We start from the raw sequence: 18900 nt of genomic DNA on the forward strand, positions 1-18900 counted from the left end.
TCTTAACCCTAGCTCCAGTCCTCCTTCTTGAAAGCAAGCTGCACAGCATCATTCACATCCTGCACTATGTAGGAAGCCTCCACCAGGCCGGGGTCGAAGCAGAAGTCCCGATGGCCGTGGAACACAGCCTCTGTCGTGCCCTCCTGTGTCGGCCTGGGAGCAGCAGCCTCGGGGCGGTAGACCCCAGTGCAGACCAGGATGGACTCACAGCTCTCCACTGAGCCCTCACAGCTCTCCCTCAGCTGGCTCTGGGGACTGGCTGCCTCCGGGCTCCTCTTCACCCCAGCCTGCGCCTGGCTCCGCTGAGCTGACTTGAGGTAGTTGTTGTAGAGGTTTGCCCCATAGACATCAGACATGGGGTTATCCCTGGATAAGGTCACAGCATGGAACAGAATTGAGGAACCAGCCTGTGAGTCAAGTTCTGGCTAAGGCAGGCTTTAAGGGAGGAAGGGTTGAACGGTATTTGCTAACATCAAGGGAACCACCCAGCCTGGGACAGTGAATGCACCTGCTGGCATGTACTGTTCAGTTGTGGTGAAGGCCACATGCCTCACAGCTTTTAAAAGGGACAAGATGTATTCAAAGCACCTAAAGCAGTTACTATTCATGTATTCCCTACAAACCCCAAGTGTTTGGTGTAGCTGGGCTAATGGTACTACATCTGGGTCTCTTAACATTTCTTAATCCAGTCATGCTACATGCAGCCTGCATCCTACAGTAACAGCTTTGCTAGGCTGATGGGGCCCTTCAGATTACCAGAAGTGCAGGCAGCAAAAATCCAGCAAGCTTCTGTTCCAGCATATGAAGCTCCAGAGATGCCATGGGGATTTCAGTATTCATTTTAGAAATCTCCATTTAAAAACAAAAAATCCCCAACAACCCACACACTTAAGGAGTTGCAGACTGACTTCTCTGAAGGAAATACAAATCCAGGCTGGGCAGTGACTGGCTGGAAAGCAGCCCTGAGGAGAGGGACTTGGGGGTGCTGGGGGATGAGAAGCTCAACATGAGCTGTCAATGTGCACTTGCAGCCCAGAAAGCCAACCAGAGCCTGGGCTGCATCAAGAGAAGTGTGGCCAGCAGGGCAAGGGAGGTGATTCTCCCCCTCTGCTCAGCTCTGGTGAGACCCCACCTGGAGTACTGCATCCAGTTCTGGAGCCTCTATTACAAGAGGGATATGGACATGCTGGAAGGTGTCCAGAGAAGGGCCACCAGGATGATCAGCAGGCTGGAGCTCCTTCGCTATGAGGACAGACTGAAAGAGTTGGGGCTGTTCAGTCTGGAGAAGAGAACGCTCTGAGGTGACCTTATTGTGGCCTTCCAGTATCTGAAGGGGGATACAAGAAAGCTGGGGAGGGACTTTTTAGGCTATCAGGTAGTGATAGGACTGGGGGGAATGGAATAAAGCTGGAAATGGGGAGATTCAGGCTGGACATGAGGAAGAAGTTCTTCCCCATGAGAGTGGTGAGAGCTTGGAATGGGTTGTCCAGGGAGGTGGTTGAGGCCCCATCCCTGGAGGTGTTTGCAGCCAGGCTGGATGCGGCTCTGGCCAGCCTGATGTAGTGTGAGGTGTCCCTGGCCATGGCAGGGGGTTTGGAACTAGATGATCCTTGAGGTCTCTTCTAACCCTGACTGATTCTATGATTCTATGATTAAATCAGGAGGAAAAAGAGTCTCTTACCCAATGGCATAGAGGCGGCGGATGGGGACCATCCAGCCCTGTTTCTGGGCTTGCTCTTTTATCAAGTACTCAGCATAGCGGTAGGTGACCGTGCTGGGTTTGCCAATCAAGGCCTCATACTTCAGCTCCCGGCCTGTCACTTTCTTGTAGATGCTCTCCAAGCACAGCAGGAAAGTGCCATGGCCAAACCTGCTCCAAAAAGGAGGTCGTCAGTATCCCCAAGGCACAGAATTATTGAGGCTGGAATAGAGCTCTCAGATTAAGCCCAGCCTATGACCTAACACCACCACATTGACCAGACCATGGCACTAACCCTGACCACGTCACACCTCTTAAGCAGCAAACACTCCTCAGTGAGGAGGACCATCTGCTGTAACCAGGGTACCACCTAGCTTGGATGTGTCTCATTGATCTGGTATGTGTGGTAGCCAGCTTTTATCTATGGCACACCTGGAATGCTGCATCCAGTTTTGAACTCCCCAGTTTTTCTTAGATCTACTGGAGAGAGTCCAAAGAAGAGCTATGAGGATGATAACAGACCTGAACATCTCTCCTATGAAGAAAGACTGAGAGCCCTGGGGCTGTTTAGTCTGGAGAAGAGAAGGCTGGGAGGGGATCTGATCAATGACTGTAAGTATGTGAGGGGTGGATGTCCAGAGGAAGGGAGAGGCTCTTTTCAGTGGCACCCAGCAATAGAACATGAGGAGAAACTTCTTTACTCCTCATGTCTACCCTCCAGTGGTCTGGATTTTGCTTCTTCCAAGTTTTAGTCTTTGTTTCTCATGCAGTTTGCATACCTATGCTAATTATGCCACACAGTCAAACTCTTTAACACTAAAAGATGTAGTAAGAAGACATTCTCTGCAGGAGGACTGTACGAAGTAGTCTGAACCAAATACACACATGCTTTTCACCTGGGCATCTTTGCTTCAGCCATCCACAGGAGGTCCATGTTGCAGGCAAGGATAGGCAGATGGGGGTATGGTATGTCTTGCAGCTCTGCCCCAGGGTTCCCATTGCTCAAGAGTACATCAATAATAAGTTGCAGGCTTGTTTCCCACCTCACTGGCTCACCAAAGAGAACCACCCCTGGAAGAGTTCAAGAGATGCTTGGAAACTCATAGGATCCAAGTATAGGATAGCTTAGCATAGGACCCCCCAGCAAAAGCCACCCATTAGCAGAACCACTACTCTGCTGGGATGCCTGGCTAATGCAGCTACCACTGGAACATGGCTGGTGTCAGGGCTCCAGTCTGCGTATCACTGCACCACGTGTTCCACTGGTATGGGAGCATGGCACAGAGAACAGTTGGCTTTGCTCTTAGTGAGCCTGTGCTTCGTGCTGTATGAGGGAAGCAAGGCTGCCTCCTGACTGTATTCTCTGAATGAGCTGCCTGTGGATACCAACGAGCTGCCAGCACATCATTAGCTCCCATCCCAGCTGGCTGGCCTTGCTGTTATCCCTGCTTGCTGTTCAGAAGTAAACAAAGGCTCTTGCTTACCTTCTATAGTGGGGAAGCCAGTGGTTGGAGGAGGCTGCCAGAGAGAAGTGAAGGCTGGGTTAGTAATGCAAAGCTTAATGCCATCTCCAAAACAAAACTAAAACAGCTTCCTTTGAACCTGCCAAGGCAGTTCCATAAAGAGGCAGGACAAGGCCACCTAGAATCCTGGAAGAAATATTTCCCCCACTCCTCCATCCCAGATTGGATTTCACAGATCTTGTATTCCTGTCTCAGAACTGGAGATGTCAACCAAACCACCTCACCACTCACTGCAAAGAACAACAACAAAAGACAAGGGTGGCATGAGAAAGGAGAGGGGAAAGCCACTGCCCTTCCTGCAAGAGCCAACACTGAAAAGCAGAGAGTAATGCTGGCTGCTCAGTACCAGTCCCAGGCTCCTGCTAAGGAAGGGCACTAGCGGCTGTCTGCTTTGTGCCTCTGCAGCTTCTCCATCCCAGGGCACACAGTAAGCACCACCACTACAGACCTCCCCCCTAACCCCCCTTTCTACTGATGCATCAAGGAATTACCAACGCCTTTGGCCTCCGGCTCTGGTCCACCATATCTAACAGTGGAAATGCCTTTCTCAGTGCCTCCATGGTGACCACATGCTTGAACCCCAGGCTATTTCAGACCATCAAGGAAAGTTGTGGAGACTGTTGCATTTTGGCTGTTTGTTTTGTTTTTGGTTTTTTTTTTCACATTACTTGCAAAGGCATCTACTGGATTAAGACATACAAGTGCTAGCAGCAAGACAGTAATCTGGTAATGCATAACCAGTCAAACTGCATGCTCTGCTTCAACCTAAAAGCAGCCCTAAAGGTTACATAAAAACCCCAGACTGGGATGATTTACTCTAGAAACAGCAATCCCTGGAAACAGGCAAAGGGCAGAGGCTGCTGCAGGACAAAACAGGTGTGCTTTGGGAGACCTCTAAGGTGATTGGCTTTGGCTCACTGCAGCACAGACCTCTTGGCAAGAAACAGAATCAATGAAGGTTTCATCAGCTCAGCCGGTGAAAAGAAAATGGTCTGTACTGATAAAACTGTGCAAGTGTAGGATGTGTTACATTGGCTTGTAGAGCACCTTCCCCTTAGCTCTGCTAAGCTTGCCCTAAGCTCTGCTAAGCTTGCCCTACTGACCCTTTAGAAACATAAAGAGAAGCCAAGGTTTTGCACCAAATGAAGTCCAATGTGATTCTGTGTCTGTAGAGGTCGAGATGTTGCAAGACTTGCAGACAGGTCTTATCTCTGTGAAGCCATGGCACATGTCAGACCTGCTATATCATTGTCTCAGCCAGGCATTATGCATGTGGAATTGTCATTTAGACTATGTCCCTGTACTGAAACCCTTTGGCTTGAATGACATTTGCATTCTTTCAATTGGTGTCAGATTCCCAGGGAAAGCTTCAGTTCTGGCAGTGATCCATAATGGACTCTGCTATGAAAGAATGTAAAGAGTGCAATGTTATCTCAAAAGACAGGTCCAAGCTGAAGGAGTCCTCATGGTTGTATCTGACCAGGAGGAACAGCAATGCAGCTCACAGGACAGATAATCAGTGTGAGGAGCCAAGCACAGACCAAGGACAGCCAGGAGGTGACCAAGGCAGCTCTGCACAGTTAGTGCCTGCATTTGAGGTTCCCCATGAGAGTGCCTCCCCATAAGATGAAACCAGTGACCAGTCTTCTCACATTTCCACAAGCAGACTGAGTGAGCAGCATGGGTAGAGGCTGGGCAGGAGCAGCAGTTTTAGCTAGGAAACTGCAGAGGGACATCAAGAGACACACAGAGCAAAGGATACTCCTTAGCATTCTCCTCCACGGGCCCCTGCCCGGCTACCAGCATGCACTTCTGATGGAACTGGCTGAAGAGCCGCAGGGGGCTGTGGGACAGGATCACCTGCTCCGGAGACACCTGCAGGAAGGAGAGGCTGGAGGGATATGCAGGGAATATTCTCCCCACTTTCTTCCTGCTCTCGGGTCGTATCCCTAACCCCGGCTGCTGCCACCTGATCCCTTCACCTCTCCCGAGAAAACAGTGCTGTGTGGGCACCTTCCTCCTCCCTCCTCTCCTGGTCCCTCCAAACACGGACACCTAAAAGGGGGAGCCGTGAGGAAGCCGCTTCCCAGCGGCATGGGCTCTGACCGAGCCGTCGTCCCCTCGCCCGGCGGTCCCCCAGCGGCCCTTACCTGCAGCTCTAGCGCCTGCGAGAGCTCTCGGGCCTTGGCCGACCTCAGGCAGTTGCCGGCGTTGGTCAGGAAGACGACCGGCACCCGAAGCCGCCCGCTGCTGTCCGCCAGCCTCCGGAAGGCCTGGCGGGCGGCGGGCACCGCCTGGCTGCCCCTCACAAGCACCCCGTCCACGTCGAAGAGGAACCCGAAGGCCGGCGGCTGCAAGGCGAGCGGAGGGGACGGTCACCCACCGCCCCGAGCCCGGCCCTCTCCCTCCCGCGCCCGGCCCCGGTCCGCGGTGCCCTTCCTGGCCTGTGGCAAGGACGCGGGCGACCGGCCCGGGCCCTCGCCCCCGGCGCCGCCGCCGCTCACCCGGCCCCCGGCGCAGATCCCGCGGGCAGGCGGCCACCGCGGTCCAGCGGCGCGCAACAGCCCCCAGCCGGCTTGCAGGCAGCTGCGCAGCGCCATGCTGCGCCCGCTCCCGCCCGGTCTGGTCCCGGGGCCGGCGGCGGGGCACGCCGGGGCTCGTAGTTCCGGGACTACAGCTCCCAGGAAGAGGCGGGATCGGGGCGGAGGGAGCTGGGGAGCGACCGGGGGCTGCCTGCCTGCACCCCAGGCTGGTCGGGGGCGGAGCAGGAGGGACCCGATCCGGTCGAGTCGCCTCCGTGACGGCCCTGGGGTAGAGTGTTGTTGGCTGCAGGGGTGCAGTGTCGTGTCCGCTTCGAAACAAAGGGTCACAGGCTTGGGGAGAGCTGGGAGAAAAAGTTGGGAAAGGTGAGTAGTGGCAAAAGCAGGTGTCGGGAGCAGCAGCAAGGCTGGCAGGGGAAGAGCGTGGTGGGGAAAGGGGTACGAACAGCCACGCAGTGGAGAGGCGTGCCAAATCGGGCAGGAGGGGAGCAAGTGGTTTAGACCCTTTCCCATCAGTTACACCAGGACTGACAGGGGTTTATCTAACCCCTTCCCAAAATCACAAAACAGGGCATGCAAACCCCTTACCGCTGGAGTGACGGGAGGCTCTTGGTTCTGTGGGTAAGGCTGCTCCAGTTGCCTATATTCCAGTCCTTGCAGTTAAAATGAGGTTTCTCAGCATGGATTCAGTCTAAGGTGGTTAGAGCTCACCCTGCCCACAGGACACCTCTGAAGGATCTTCACTGCAGCTTTTTATCCCTGCTAACTACAGCTCTGCTTTTCTATTCAAACACAAGTCTTGTGATCTCGTTCCTATAGGTGAAAATGTTTTCTCAAATTCTGATCATTTTTCTTGCTTTTCAACAGACAGTGCCCCAGGCACTCCCCCTTTCTTGCTGTGGGGGACACTGTATTCAGCTGAGGCCCTTCTAGACCTGAGGGGCATGTGCCCTATGAGGAGAGGTTGAGAGCCCTGGGGCTTTTTAGTCTGGAGAAGAGAAGACTGAGAGGGGATTTAATAAATGTTTATAAATATCTGAGGGGTAGGGGTCAGGAAGGAAGGGACAGGGACAGCCTCTGCTCACTTGTGCCCTGGGATAGGACAAGAGGCAATGGATGGAAACTACAACACAGGAGGTTCCACCTCAACATGAGGAGGAATTTCTTCACTGTGAGGGTCCCAGAGCACTGGAACAGGCTCCCCAGAGAGGTTGTGGAGTCTCCTTGTCTGGAGCCTTTCCAGCCCTGTCTGGATGTGTTCCTGTGTGACCTATGCTGGATTCTATGGCCCTGCTCTGGCAGGGGGGTTGGACTTGATGGTCTTCGAAGGTCTCTTCCAACCCCTAACATCCTCTGATCCTATGAGGGAAGCAAAAGGTTCACTTTCTGTCCATGGAGACAAAACAATGTTTGTTTGGTTTCTGGATTCCTGTGATACAGCAGGTTTAACACCTATGACTTGAGGCAAAGAGTGTAATTGTTTGTTTTTGTGCTTCCATTGCCATGAACTCAAACCACAATTTGGGTTTGACCCGCTTTAACATGCAGAGTCTTTTCTGCTAAGCTAGTAAAGCACTGGCAGCCCAGGGTTCTACTTTTGTACAGATTGTTATTCCCTCCTCAGCGCCTTTGCCTTAATTGAATTACCTACTGTTTATTTGACATCATTTCCCAAACTTGACAAGGATCCCCGTTTAGTTTTTCCTAAGTGCTTGCAGCTTCTCCTGCCCTGGCAAGATTTATTCTGGCGTTGGAGACATTCCTGAAAGTATTTAGCTCACTGCAGACCTGGGCTTCCAACCTTCTTCCAGGAGCACATGGGAGCCAGTTACAGCTACTCTGAATTACTCCTCCCTGACTGGAGCACCTCTCCTATGGAGACAGACTGAGAGAGTTGGGGTTGTTCAGTCTGGAGAAGAGAAGGCTCTGAGGAGACCTTCTTGTGGCCTTCCAGTATCTGAAGGGAGCCTACATAAAAGCTGGGGAGGGATTTTTTAGTGTGTCAGGTAGTGATAGGACTGGGGAGAATGGATCCAAGCTACAGAAGGGGAGATTTAGATTAGATATTAGGAAGAAGTTCTTCCCCATGAGGGTCGTGAGACACTGGAACAGGTTGCCCAGGGAGATGGTGGAAGCCTCATCCCTGGAGGTTTTTGCAGCCAGGCTGGATGTGGCTGTGAGCAATCTGATGTAGTGTGAGGTGTCCCTGCCCGTGGCAGGAGGGTTGGAACTGGATGATCCTTGAGGTCTCTTCCAACCCTGACAACTCTATGATTCTATGATTCTGTTACTACTTCCACACCTGTTTACAGAGCAGAGATCTCCAATCCTCATGTCTCTGGGCTGCTACTGAAAAGTGTGATAGGCACAGAGAGAGGCAAAAGTGTTTCAAATGACAAACACCAGAACTTTCCCTCAAGTATTTCTCATCTACCCACAAAGGCAGTGGCTGCTGGCAGAGAAAAAAAAATCGATTTGCTGTGGTTTCTGCCTAGAATATTCAATAATGCAGATTTATGAACCTTTAAAAATACAACCACTTGCCAGTACAGAGGTTTGGTGACTATTCCCAGCACCTCCAGGTGTTGAAATCAGGCTGGCCAAATTGCATCGCTGGGGTCTGTCAGTCCCTTCTTTTTAACTGTAAGGATACTTTTCCCCTTTCTGAGACACATGAAGGGGCTGTGAGAGGTATCTAGACAGTGTTCTAGGGTAGAAAGGATTTAATTGTGAAAATGTTTAGCGTATTCTTGACTCTGGGGATTTGAGGGATGTTCAGAGGTATACCCCCTTTATGGCCAGTGCTGAGAAAGCACAGGGCAGAGGCCTGAGGTCCCTAAGGCTAGTTGTATAACTTTTAACAAGGCCAGATGCCAAGTCCTCCACCTGTGTCACAACAACCCCATGGTAAGCTACAGACTTGGGGTTGTGTGGTTGAAAAGCTGGAACTCAGAGAGGGACCTGAGTGTTCTGGTTGACAGTCGATTAAATATGAGCCAGCAGTGCCCAGGTGTCCAAGAAAGCCAAAGGCATCCTGGCTTGGATCAGAACCACTGTGGGCAGCAGGGTGGTTCTGACACATTAGTTATAAAGAGGCGGGAGATGGGCAGATCCAGAAGGAAACAACGTCTAGCACAGCCTTGCTCAGAAGAGCCTGTCCTTGTTCTGCCCGAAAGTAGTGGCTTTGACCTGCAGGAAGGCCAGCCGCTTGAGAATGTGTCACAGCTCAGCTGCTCACAGAGGGAAGAGGAGCCCTTTAAAACACCGGTCAAAGAGATGTTCAGCAAATTGCCAGTTTCTTCCACTCCCAGCAAAGTCTCAATAGCTACTACCCCACCATTAGGGTCCTTGACCCCTGGAAGTCTGCATCCACAGCCAAGGGAAGTCATGAGCTGGACTTCAGTCCAGTGAGAACCCTTCAGTTGCCATTTATGCCCCTCCAGGAGAACCAAGACCTTTTGGATTTTACCGCCACAACCTGTGGTCATCCCCTTGTGCTCAGCATTGCTGAGGCCACACCTCAAGTGTTGTGTTCAACCCTGAGCCCCTCACTACAAGAGGGACATTGAGGGGCTGGAGTGTGCCCAGAGCAGGGCAATGAGGCTGGAGAAGGGCCTGGAGCACCTCGACTGCCGAAAGGGGCTGAGGGAGCTGGGGGTGTTCCGGCTGGAGAAGAGGAGGCTGAGGGGAGACCTCATTGCTCTCTACAGCTCCCTGAAGGGAGGTTAGAGTGAGGAGAGGAGAGACTCTGCTCCTTGGTGGGAAGAGACAGGAGCAGAGGAAATGGTTCCAAGCTGCAGCAGGGGAGGTTCAGACTGGATGCTAGGAAATATTTCTTCCCAGAGAGGGTTCTCAGCCATTGGAATGGTCTGCCCAGGGCGGTGCTGGAGTCCCCATCCCTGGAAGTGTGTAAGCAGCCTGTGGCGCTTAGGGGCATGGTTTAGTGTTGACGCTTCAGTGCTGGGTCGAGGGTTGGACTGGATGAGCTTGGAGGTCTCTTCCCACCAAATGTTTTCTGTGATTCTGTTTCTGTTTTCGCCTCACGCTGTCCGCGCCGCTCAGGGGCTCGGGCGTGGCACCTCCCGCCGCGTCCGGCAGGGGGCTCCTCTGCTCCACGGCGCGGGTGCGCGGGCGGGGCGGGGCGCGCGGCTCGGCTCACCTGCATGGCCCCGCCCCCCTCCGGCGGGCCCCGCCCCCAGGCGGGTCGGCGCTGCTGCTGGCCGCAGGAGAGGCAGCGCCGGGGAAGAAGGGAAGGGGAGAGGGAATGCGGTTCTGCTCCGAAGCGGACTTTGGAAAGGCGGATTCTAACCTTAGAAACAGAATGTTCTGGGTTGGAAAAGACCTTTAAAGGTAATCTCGTCCAGGCGTCCTGCAGTGAGCAGGGACATCTTTAACGATCAGGTTGCTCAGAGCCCTGTCCAACTTGACCTTGTATGTTTCCAGGGAGGGGGGCATCAACCACTTCTCAGGGCAGGGTGAGGGTGGTGAGACACTGGAACAGCTTGCCTTCCAGTATCTGAAGGGGGGTACAAGAAAGCTGGAGAGGGACTTTGTAGGGTGTCAGGGAGTGATAGGACTGAAAGCAGTGGAGCAAAACAGAAATGGGTAGATTCAGATTGGATGTTAGGAAGAAATTTTTTCCCATGAGGGTGGTGAGACACTGGCATAGGTTGCCCAGGGAGGTGGTGGAAGCCTCATCACTGGAGGCTTTTAAGGCCAGGCTGGATGTGGCTCTGAGCAACTTGATGTAGTGTGAGGTGTCCCTGGCCATGGCAGGGGAGTTGGAATGGGATGATCCTTGAGGTCCCTTCCAGCCCTGACAGTTCTATGGTTCTGTGGATCAGCTGCATCAAAAGCATAGGTGTAGTTTGGGCTGTCAGAGCACAGTGGGGGATGTTGGAGGTAGGTGCTGGGGTCAGCAGGTGATTTTGTGCCTGCTGTGACTCTGACACACACCAGCTGGCTGCAGCTGTGTTACCAGCCAGGGTACCCACCATGGAAGAGGTGACCCCAAAGCATGTGTGTGTGTCCTGGTGAGTGTTCCCAGCAGGCTGGCAGAGCTGCTGTATTTATTTTTACAAGGAAGACCATCCCACAGGCCCAACTGCTTACTTCTAAATTAACACAAAGGGAGTTTGCCAGCAATCAGGCACAGGCTGAACCTGGCACATGCAGCAGGGGCTGACAGTGGCATGGCTGCCAAGCACTGCACTCTGCTGAACCCCCATCCTCCCAGCACCAGCAGGCAGGCTTTAGCCAGTCAGCCCTGTGCTAAGCATCCAGTCTTGTAATTTTCCCTTCAAGAGTTGAAACTCTGTGACTCTAGGGGCTTCCCATTTTGCAGGCACATCTGGCAACAGCCATATCCCATAATATCTCCATAAGGTCCATCTGCCCTTCTCCCACCAGCCCACAGGAGACTCCCCCTTCTTCCCCTGTCTGCACTGTACTTATCTGTATCCCCCATTCCTTTTCATAGCTGCCTTTAAAGACAAGCAAAACAGGCAGTTGCCCACAGCCTTCTCCCATGGGTCCCTATGTAAACTTTGCAGCTCTGTTTTCCCTGGAGTCATAGCCCTGTCATCACCCACGCCCTTCCTGACCTTCTAACATCCCCCTGCAAAGCAGCCATACCTTCCATCTCTTTTCTTCCTGCAGTGCTTCCAATGGCATGAACCAGCCCTCCCCCCACCCCCCTTGCTTTATCTCTTGTCTTTCTCTGCTGCCCATGGAATGATAGACAAGCTAAAGGTTGAGAAAATACAGTAAAATGCCTTTCTTATCCTGTAATGACCAAGGGGGAGGACACAGCCTGATAAAAATGACAAGCCAGCAGAATTGAGAGGCAGACCCTTCACCTGCCTGTCCCTCAGTGGACACAAAACACTTGATAGACCTGCCAGCATTGCAACTGCTGCAAACCTGCAAAGAAAGACATTAAGCAATTAGAGCTACAAGGGTTCTTTTTTTGGCTAAAGAAACGTCCTTCTGCTACCTGTGAAGAGACTAATTCAGAGATGTACAGGAGTAAAACCTGAAGGTTTTTTCTGAGCATCAGGAACGGGTGGAAAACACATCTGTAGCCCTGTGTTTTATAGCCAGAGGGCCTTGCTTAGCATCTGGCATCTGTGTAGTCCCACTGTGGTGATGCAGGCTCACATGATCTATAGATCCAGCTGCTTGCTTGGACCTATCTCTATTTTCAACCTGCTACTTTCCTCCTCTGTTTTTATTGGCATGATTTTTGACAGGACCACTAATGCTGCCTCAGCCATTTGCTGCCAGTAAGTGACCAAGAGGCAAACATTTCATTTGCTAAAAGTGTCCCAAAGGCAGTCTAAGCTAACTAAACACTTTGCTAAACACTAGCAAACAAAAAACCTAGCAAGTCCTGTGACAGTGTGCTGTGGACAAAGCTCCATCCACCTCCCAGATAAACAAATTGTCCCTGAAAAGGCTGCAGGGAGAGACAGATGGGGGAGCTAACAGGCATAAGGCTTGATGTATTCCTATAGCTGCTTGAAGTAGCTCTTACGGAAACTTCCATGGATTTTCTACCCCTCACCCTTGCTCCTGAGTCGGGATGGAGACTAAAGAGGGACTCTTTCTGCTCCTTTAGGTCTGCCCCACTCAGCCTCCCACCACTCCCATGGCTGCCTTCAGCCCTGTTTGTCCAAATAGCTCTTTCAGCTCAGGTTTTCAAGTTCTCTAGCTGGCCCTTTCTTCCCATGGTCACCAGGAGTACATCAGGAAAAGGGCCTCAAAGATGTAGTTAAAATCACAGAATTGTCAGGATTGGAAGGGACCTCAAGGATCATCCAGTTCCAACCCCCCTGCCATGGCCAGGGACACCTCACACTACGTCAGGTTGCTCACAGCCATATCCAGTCTGGCTGCAAAAACCTCCAGGGATGAGGCTTCCACCACCTCCCTGGGCAACCTGTTCCAGTGTCTCACCGCCCTCCTGGGGAAGAACTTGCTAACATCCAATCTGAATCTACCCATTTCTAGTTTTGCTCCACTGCTTTCAGTCCTATCACTCCCTGACACCCTAAAAAGTCCCTCCCCAGCTTTCTTGTGGGCCCCCTCAGATGCTGGAGGCCCCCTTCAGCTACTGGAAGCTTCCTTCAGATACTGGTGCTCTCCACGAGGCACTTGCCAGCTCTCAAAAGAATGGGCTGGACATGTAGCGTTTGCTCTTCTTTGTTTCCCTCTGGTAAAATCATGCAACAAACAAACAAACCAACCAACCAAATCAAAACCAAACCAAACCAAAACCAAACCAACCAATCAAACAAAAAAACCCCAAACAAAACCACATAATCAAAAAACAACAATAACAACAAACCAAAACCAAACCCCAAAGCAAACAAAACCAAACCCCAACAGGTAAAATGACCTTCAGTAGTTCCTTTTACTTCCCCAGGCTGTAACCAGCACAGAGATAGTGTAAAGGTGTACCAGGAGGAGAGGTAGCATAAGCAGATCGTGTCTGTTGGGTGGTCTTTGCATGAAAACATGGCACTGAGCTCATGCAGCCACTATGTGGTTTGGAGAAGGGAGGTGGGGGGATGGAGGACCTGTGTCATGTCTCTGCCAGGTGGCTCAGGCTTGACTCCACATCCTGTTAGCCCCACAGATCAAATTGCCCTTTGCAGCACGCAGTGAAGACATTGCAGACTCCCTGATAACCTACTCCAGGCTGAGTGATGTGAAACATTCCCCTCCACTGCACATTCCAGATGAAACCTTCACACCAAGTACAGGTATCCTCAGGGTTTTTTTAACAGGGAAAACAACTAAATTCAATAATTTTTTTAAAGGGAAAATAAGCTCCATAATTAAAAGAGGTTTCATGCTGGAAGGTGTCCAGAGAAGGGCCATGAGGATGATCAGAGGGCTGGAGCTGCTGTGCTGTGAGGACAGACTGAGAGAGTTGGGGTTGTTCAGTCTAGAGAAGAGAAGGCTTTGAGGAGACCTTCTTGTGGCCTTCCAGTATCTGAAGGGGGCTCCAAGAAAGCTGGTGAGGGACTTTTTAGGGTGTCAGGGAGTGATAGGACTGGTGGGAATGGAACAAAACTAGAAGTGGGCAGATTCAGATTGGATGTTAGGAAGAAGTTGTTCCCCATGAGGGTGGTGAGACACTGGAAGAGGTTGCCCAGGGAGGTGGTGGAATCCTCATCCCTGGAGGTTTTTGCAGCCAGGCTGGATGTGGCTGTGAGCAACCTGCTGTAGTGTGAGGTGTCCCTGCCCATGGCAGGAGGGTTGAAACTGGATGATCCTTGAGGTCCCTTCCAACCCTGACAATTCTGTGATTCAATGATTCTGATTTAAAGATAGGCTATGTTCTGAAAGAAACAGCCAAGGAGGCATTACATGCCATTTATTTGCCAACAGATGTGAGCAGGAGGCCAAGGTGATGAGGATAAGGGAATGGACTGGCAGCAAAATCCTTGGAAGTGTTCCTGTGCATGCTAACAGCTGAGTCTCCATAAAGCTCTGCAGTCAAGTTTACCTGAAGCTTTTGGCATATCTGAACAACTTGATCCTTCTTAACCCCTACAGGCCTGCCTAAATGCCTCCTTTTTTTTATATACACCTGGAGTTAGAGAGGTGAGGATGCAGGTTGGGCTTTTCAGTCTGCACCTCTCTCTGAACTAAGGCCCACTCTAAGGAAAAGCTGATCCCCAGCAGTGAAAGTAGGCTGGCCCTCCTGTTCTCAGACTCACAAAGGCTCTAGACAGAGTTAAAGCCTGGCTACTGCCACAGGACTCCTGGGAAGCCCAAACCACCACACATGGCACTGCCCAACTCAAGGAGAGATCCAAGGATGGCTACACCACTGGTGTCAGCTTTCTTTGTGTGGTTCAGGTTCACATTTAAAGGTTCACCTTCACCATAATCCTACACACCCAGGGGATCCTGTGGGACTCGTCAGCATGGTCCTAGACACCCCCAAGAGCACCCCAGCATGGTCCTGGGTGCCCCAGAGACCACTCCAGTGTGGTCCCAGGCACCATTGACACTCTTATCATGGTCCTGGGCACCCTCATCATGATCCTGGGCACCCTCATCACGGTCCTGGGCACCTCCAGCATCATTTAAACATATGCGGTCAGGATGGAAAAGTTTCTGATGTGTGATGACCCTTCAGGAATTTCTTTACTGTGAGGGTCATGGAGCACTGGAACAGGCTGCCCAGAGAGGTTGTGGAGTCTCCTTGTCTGGAGCCTTTCCAGCCCTGTCTGGATGTGTTCCTGTGTGACCTGCACTGGATTCTATGGTCCTGCTCTGGCAGGGGGGTTGGACTTGATGATCTCCAGAGGTCCCTTCCAACCTCTAACATCCTATGACCCTGTGATTCAGCAGAAGTGGAGTCATTAGGCTAGTCACAAATGCAAACATAGCCCTGTAGAGTCAGGTTTCACCTTTCTGAGGGCCTCATCTGAAGATCACCTCGGACCAATTTTAACACCACCCCCCCCTGCCCAGTGATTTCTGTGCTGTAATCCCAAAGAGCATCACTGACTGGTGGCTCCAGACACTGGCTGACATCACGTCCCAGTTCCTGAGGCAAAGCAGGTAAATGTCCAAGTGCACATCAGGCTTGTCCTAGGAAGTCAAGAACCAACTGGACACAACAGGTAAAGTGTTCCCAGCGAGTGTCTAGCAAACAGAGGCTCTAATCTTGCTGCCAAGGAGCTGGAACAGCAATGTGCCCTGGTGGCCAAGGAGGCCAATGGGATCCTGGGGTGCATTCAAAGAGTGTGTCCCGCAGATCCAGGGAGGTTCTCCTCTCCCTCTGCTCTGCCCTGGTGAGGCCCCACCTGGAATATTGCATCCCCAGTTCAAGAGGGACAGGGATCTGCTGGAGAGAGTCCAAGGGAGGGCTACAAGGATGCTGAAGGGACTGGAGCACTGCCTGGTGAGGAGAGGCTGAGAGCCCTGGGGGTGTTTAGTCTGGAAAAGAGAAGACTGAGAGGTGATCTGATCAATATCTATCAATATCTGAGGGCTGGGGATCAGGAAGGAAGGGACAGGGACAGCCTCTGCTCACTTGTGCCCTGGGATAGGAGAAGGGGCAATGGATGGAAACTACAGCACAGGAGGTTCCACCTCAACACAAGGAAGAACTTCACTGTTAAGGTCCCAGAGCACTGGAACAGGCTCCCCAGAGAGGTTGTGGAGTGTCTTTCTCTGGAGACTTCCGAGCCCTGTCTGGATGTGTTCCTGTGTGAGCTGTGCTGGATTCTGTGGTCCTGCTCTGGCAGGGGTGTTGGACTGGAAGATCTCCAGAGGTCCCTTCCAACCCCTGACATCCTGTAATGAGGGTAAAGAGGAGGGAGGGCTACAGATAACCGAAAGGTCATCAGTTGTTCAAGCCCTCAAGAGACCATGTGCAGGAAGAGCTGAAACCTTTCCACTGTGGCAGAAAAGGGACATGGGTCAGTCTGTGCTGAAGAACTCAGCTCCTCCTGCCCTGGCTCTGTAACGATTAGCTTCACCTTGGCAGTGAAAAGGCACACTGCCAATAAAAGAATCTTCATCTATCCGTCCATAGCTAAGCTGAAAGATCAGGAGGCTCAGAGGGCCATGACTTTGGGTCACTGGTTAGCAGTCATTTCACCTGTTGGCAGCAGCATTACAAGTAAGGCATTTCCCAAAGCAGCTTTTATAATGATGGCTATGATCAAAGCCTAGTTTAGGGATGTCAGATTGAGCTCTATATGCAAAACACCCATGGGGGAGAAAGGAAGGTGGCTCTGCTCTGGCTCCCCCTTCACTATAAAGCTTGTCCTAGGATAAGAGCTTCATCAGGCCCAAGAAAGGCCAGCCTGGTGCTTCAGGGAATGGTGTGGATTATGTGGGCAGAGAGAGCTGGAGCAGAGAGTAGAACCAGTGTGAGGCACTCCCCCACTCCTGGTTAGTCAGATGTATGACTGGGTTCTTAACCTAGTGGTGTTTGTAGCTGCCTTGTAGCTGCAATGTACGCACAGAATCACAGAATCAACCAGGTTGGAAAAGACCTCAGAGATCATCAAGTCCAACCTATTACCTAATACCTAACACCTCCTGACAACTAAACCATGGCTCCAAGTGCCACATCCAAGCTTTTTTTGAACACCTCCAGGGATGGTGACTCCACCTTCCTGGGCAGCACATTCCACCTTTAGGGTGTGGTGATTTTATATGATTTTTGTTAGGGAGTTGGGGTTTTTTTTCCCCCTGGGATAAGTAAAGATGAGCTTGCAGCCTGTGAGATGTGGGCAATTTATAGAATCATAGAATCACAGAACTGTCAGGGTTGGAAGGGACATCAAAGATCACCTAGTTCCAACCCCCTTGCCATGGGACACACAGACTGCACAGCTTGACCCACCTCTGCAGTAAGTGTATTTGCCTCCTGCTAAGGTGTTTTAACCAGGGTCAGTGAAAATAAACACCATGGCCAGGCAGCTTGAGACAATTAGCAGAACACATCAAGAGAGCAAATTTGCCCAAGCTGGTCAGATCAGGAAACAACACTCCTCCAAATCTGTGGCTCAGAGGAGGGGGAGAGCTGCCAGCAGGAGCCTTTGTAAACTCTCCCTTGGCTGATGCAAACCAGCATCATTGTACTGAAGTCAGGGAGAGGTGCTGGTTGGTTCTGGATGTGTGCTTGGGATGTGTGTGCCAAAGGATTTCATTGCATTTATTTAGATCCTCAGTAAGAGTTCCCTTTTTCACCTTTTCCTGCAGCTAGTTCTTCTCCTGATCTTTTTGATGATATTAAGAACAGGAATCTGCTTGTCCAGACACTATCTATTGTGAAGTTGCCTCAATACCTTTTTGCCAAACAGCTGTAGGTGAACACTGTGGATATCCACAGCGTGAGAGTAGTTCTCCACCAAGGTGAAAATCTCTGACAGGCTGAACAAGGCCACATTTGCACTGAGTTGGGTAACAGAGACTCGTTGCAGAACCCCTTCACAGAATGTTAGGGGCTGGAAGGGACCTCAAAAGGTCATCTAGTCCAACCTCCCTGCCAGAGCAGGCTCACCTATACCAATCAAAAAGTGTTTCCTATAAATACAGAAGCCTATGTTATCATGGCCCAGTGCAGAGGGACAGTTTTAATGAGGCTGGATCTTGAAAGCCAGGTTTTTTTTTTTCTCATCTGGAAAATGTTTTGGCTTCTTTGTGACCAGAGGACAGGAAAAGCTTTTGCAGTAAAAAAAAAAAAAAAAAAAAATGCCAACATGTTGTCAAGTGGGGCAGCTCTTTCTGGGTTTATGATGGCTGTGCAACCAGGCTTAAATCCTATTCAGTATCTTTATTGATGATCTGGACAAGGGGATTGAGTCCACCATCAGTAAGTTTTCAGATGACACCAAGTTAGGAGCAGGTGTTGATCTGTTGGAGGGTAGGAGGGCCCTGCAGAGGGACCTGGACAGGTTGGATGGGTGGACAGAGGCCAATGGGATGAGATTGAACAAGGCTGAGTGCAGGGTTCTGCACTTGGGCCACAACAACCCCAAGCAGCACTACAGGCTGGGGAAGAGTGTCTGGAGATCAGCCAGGCAGAGAGGGACCTGGGGGTGCTGGTTGATAGTAGCTGAACATGAGCCAGCAGTGTGCCCAGGTGGCCAGGGGAGCCAATGGCATCCTGGCCTGGATCAGGAATAGTGTAGCCAGCAGGACAAGGGAGGTTATTCTTCCCCTGTGCTCAGCCCTGGTCAGGCCACACCTTGAGTCCTGTGTCCAGTTCTGGGCTCCTCAATTCAAGAGGGATGTTGAGGTACTGGAACGTGTCCAGAGAAGGGCAATGAAGCTGGGGAGGGGTCTGGAGCACAGCCCTGTGAGGAGAGGCTGAGGGAGCTGGGGGTGTTTAGCCTGGAGAAGAGGAGGCTCAGGGGTGACCTCATTGCTGTCTACAACTACCTGAAGGGAGGTTGTAGCCAGGTGGGGGTTGGTCTCTTCTCCCAGGCAACCATCAGTAGAACGAGGGGACACAGTCTCAAGCTGTGCCAGGGGAGGTCTAGGCTGGGTGTTAGGAGGAAGTTCTTCATGGAGAGAGAGATTTGCCATTGGAATGTGCTGCCCAGGGAGGTGGTGGAGTCACCATCACTGGAGACGTTCAAGAAAAGCCTGGATGAGG

General features: G+C 51.6%; 1 protein-coding gene across 1 annotated transcript; it reads right to left on the bottom strand.

Annotated features, from left to right (window-relative positions):
- On the bottom strand, positions 1 to 5822 carry HDHD5 (haloacid dehalogenase like hydrolase domain containing 5). The gene is made up of 8 exons (XM_054386779.1): positions 5727 to 5822; positions 5373 to 5573; positions 4985 to 5097; positions 3714 to 3807; positions 3184 to 3217; positions 2596 to 2770; positions 1682 to 1870; positions 1 to 366 (listed from the first exon to the last, which is right to left on the bottom strand). Exons 1-8 carry the CDS (start codon positions 5820 to 5822, stop codon positions 9 to 11), a joined length of 1260 nt encoding a protein of 419 aa, XP_054242754.1. The 3' UTR covers positions 1 to 8.
- Between the last annotated feature and the right edge of the window lie 13078 nt (positions 5823 to 18900).

The sequence above is a fragment of the Indicator indicator genome, chromosome 14 (assembly GCF_027791375.1).
Source record: "Indicator indicator isolate 239-I01 chromosome 14, UM_Iind_1.1, whole genome shotgun sequence".
Classification (NCBI taxonomy): Eukaryota; Metazoa; Chordata; class Aves; order Piciformes; family Indicatoridae; genus Indicator; species Indicator indicator.

Coding starts and splice junctions, on each gene's coding strand:
- HDHD5 (XM_054386779.1), bottom strand. CDS start 5,822: ATGGCGCTGCGCAGCTGCCTGCAAGCCGGCTGGGGGCTGTTGCGCGCC. Junction 1,871..2,595: donor GCTGAAGCAAAGATGCCCAG/GTGAAAAGCATG, acceptor TTTTTGGAGCAG/GTTTGGCCATGGCACTTTCC. Junction 367..1,681: donor CGCCGCCTCTATGCCATTGG/GTAAGAGACTCT, acceptor GACCTTATCCAG/GGATAACCCCATGTCTGATG.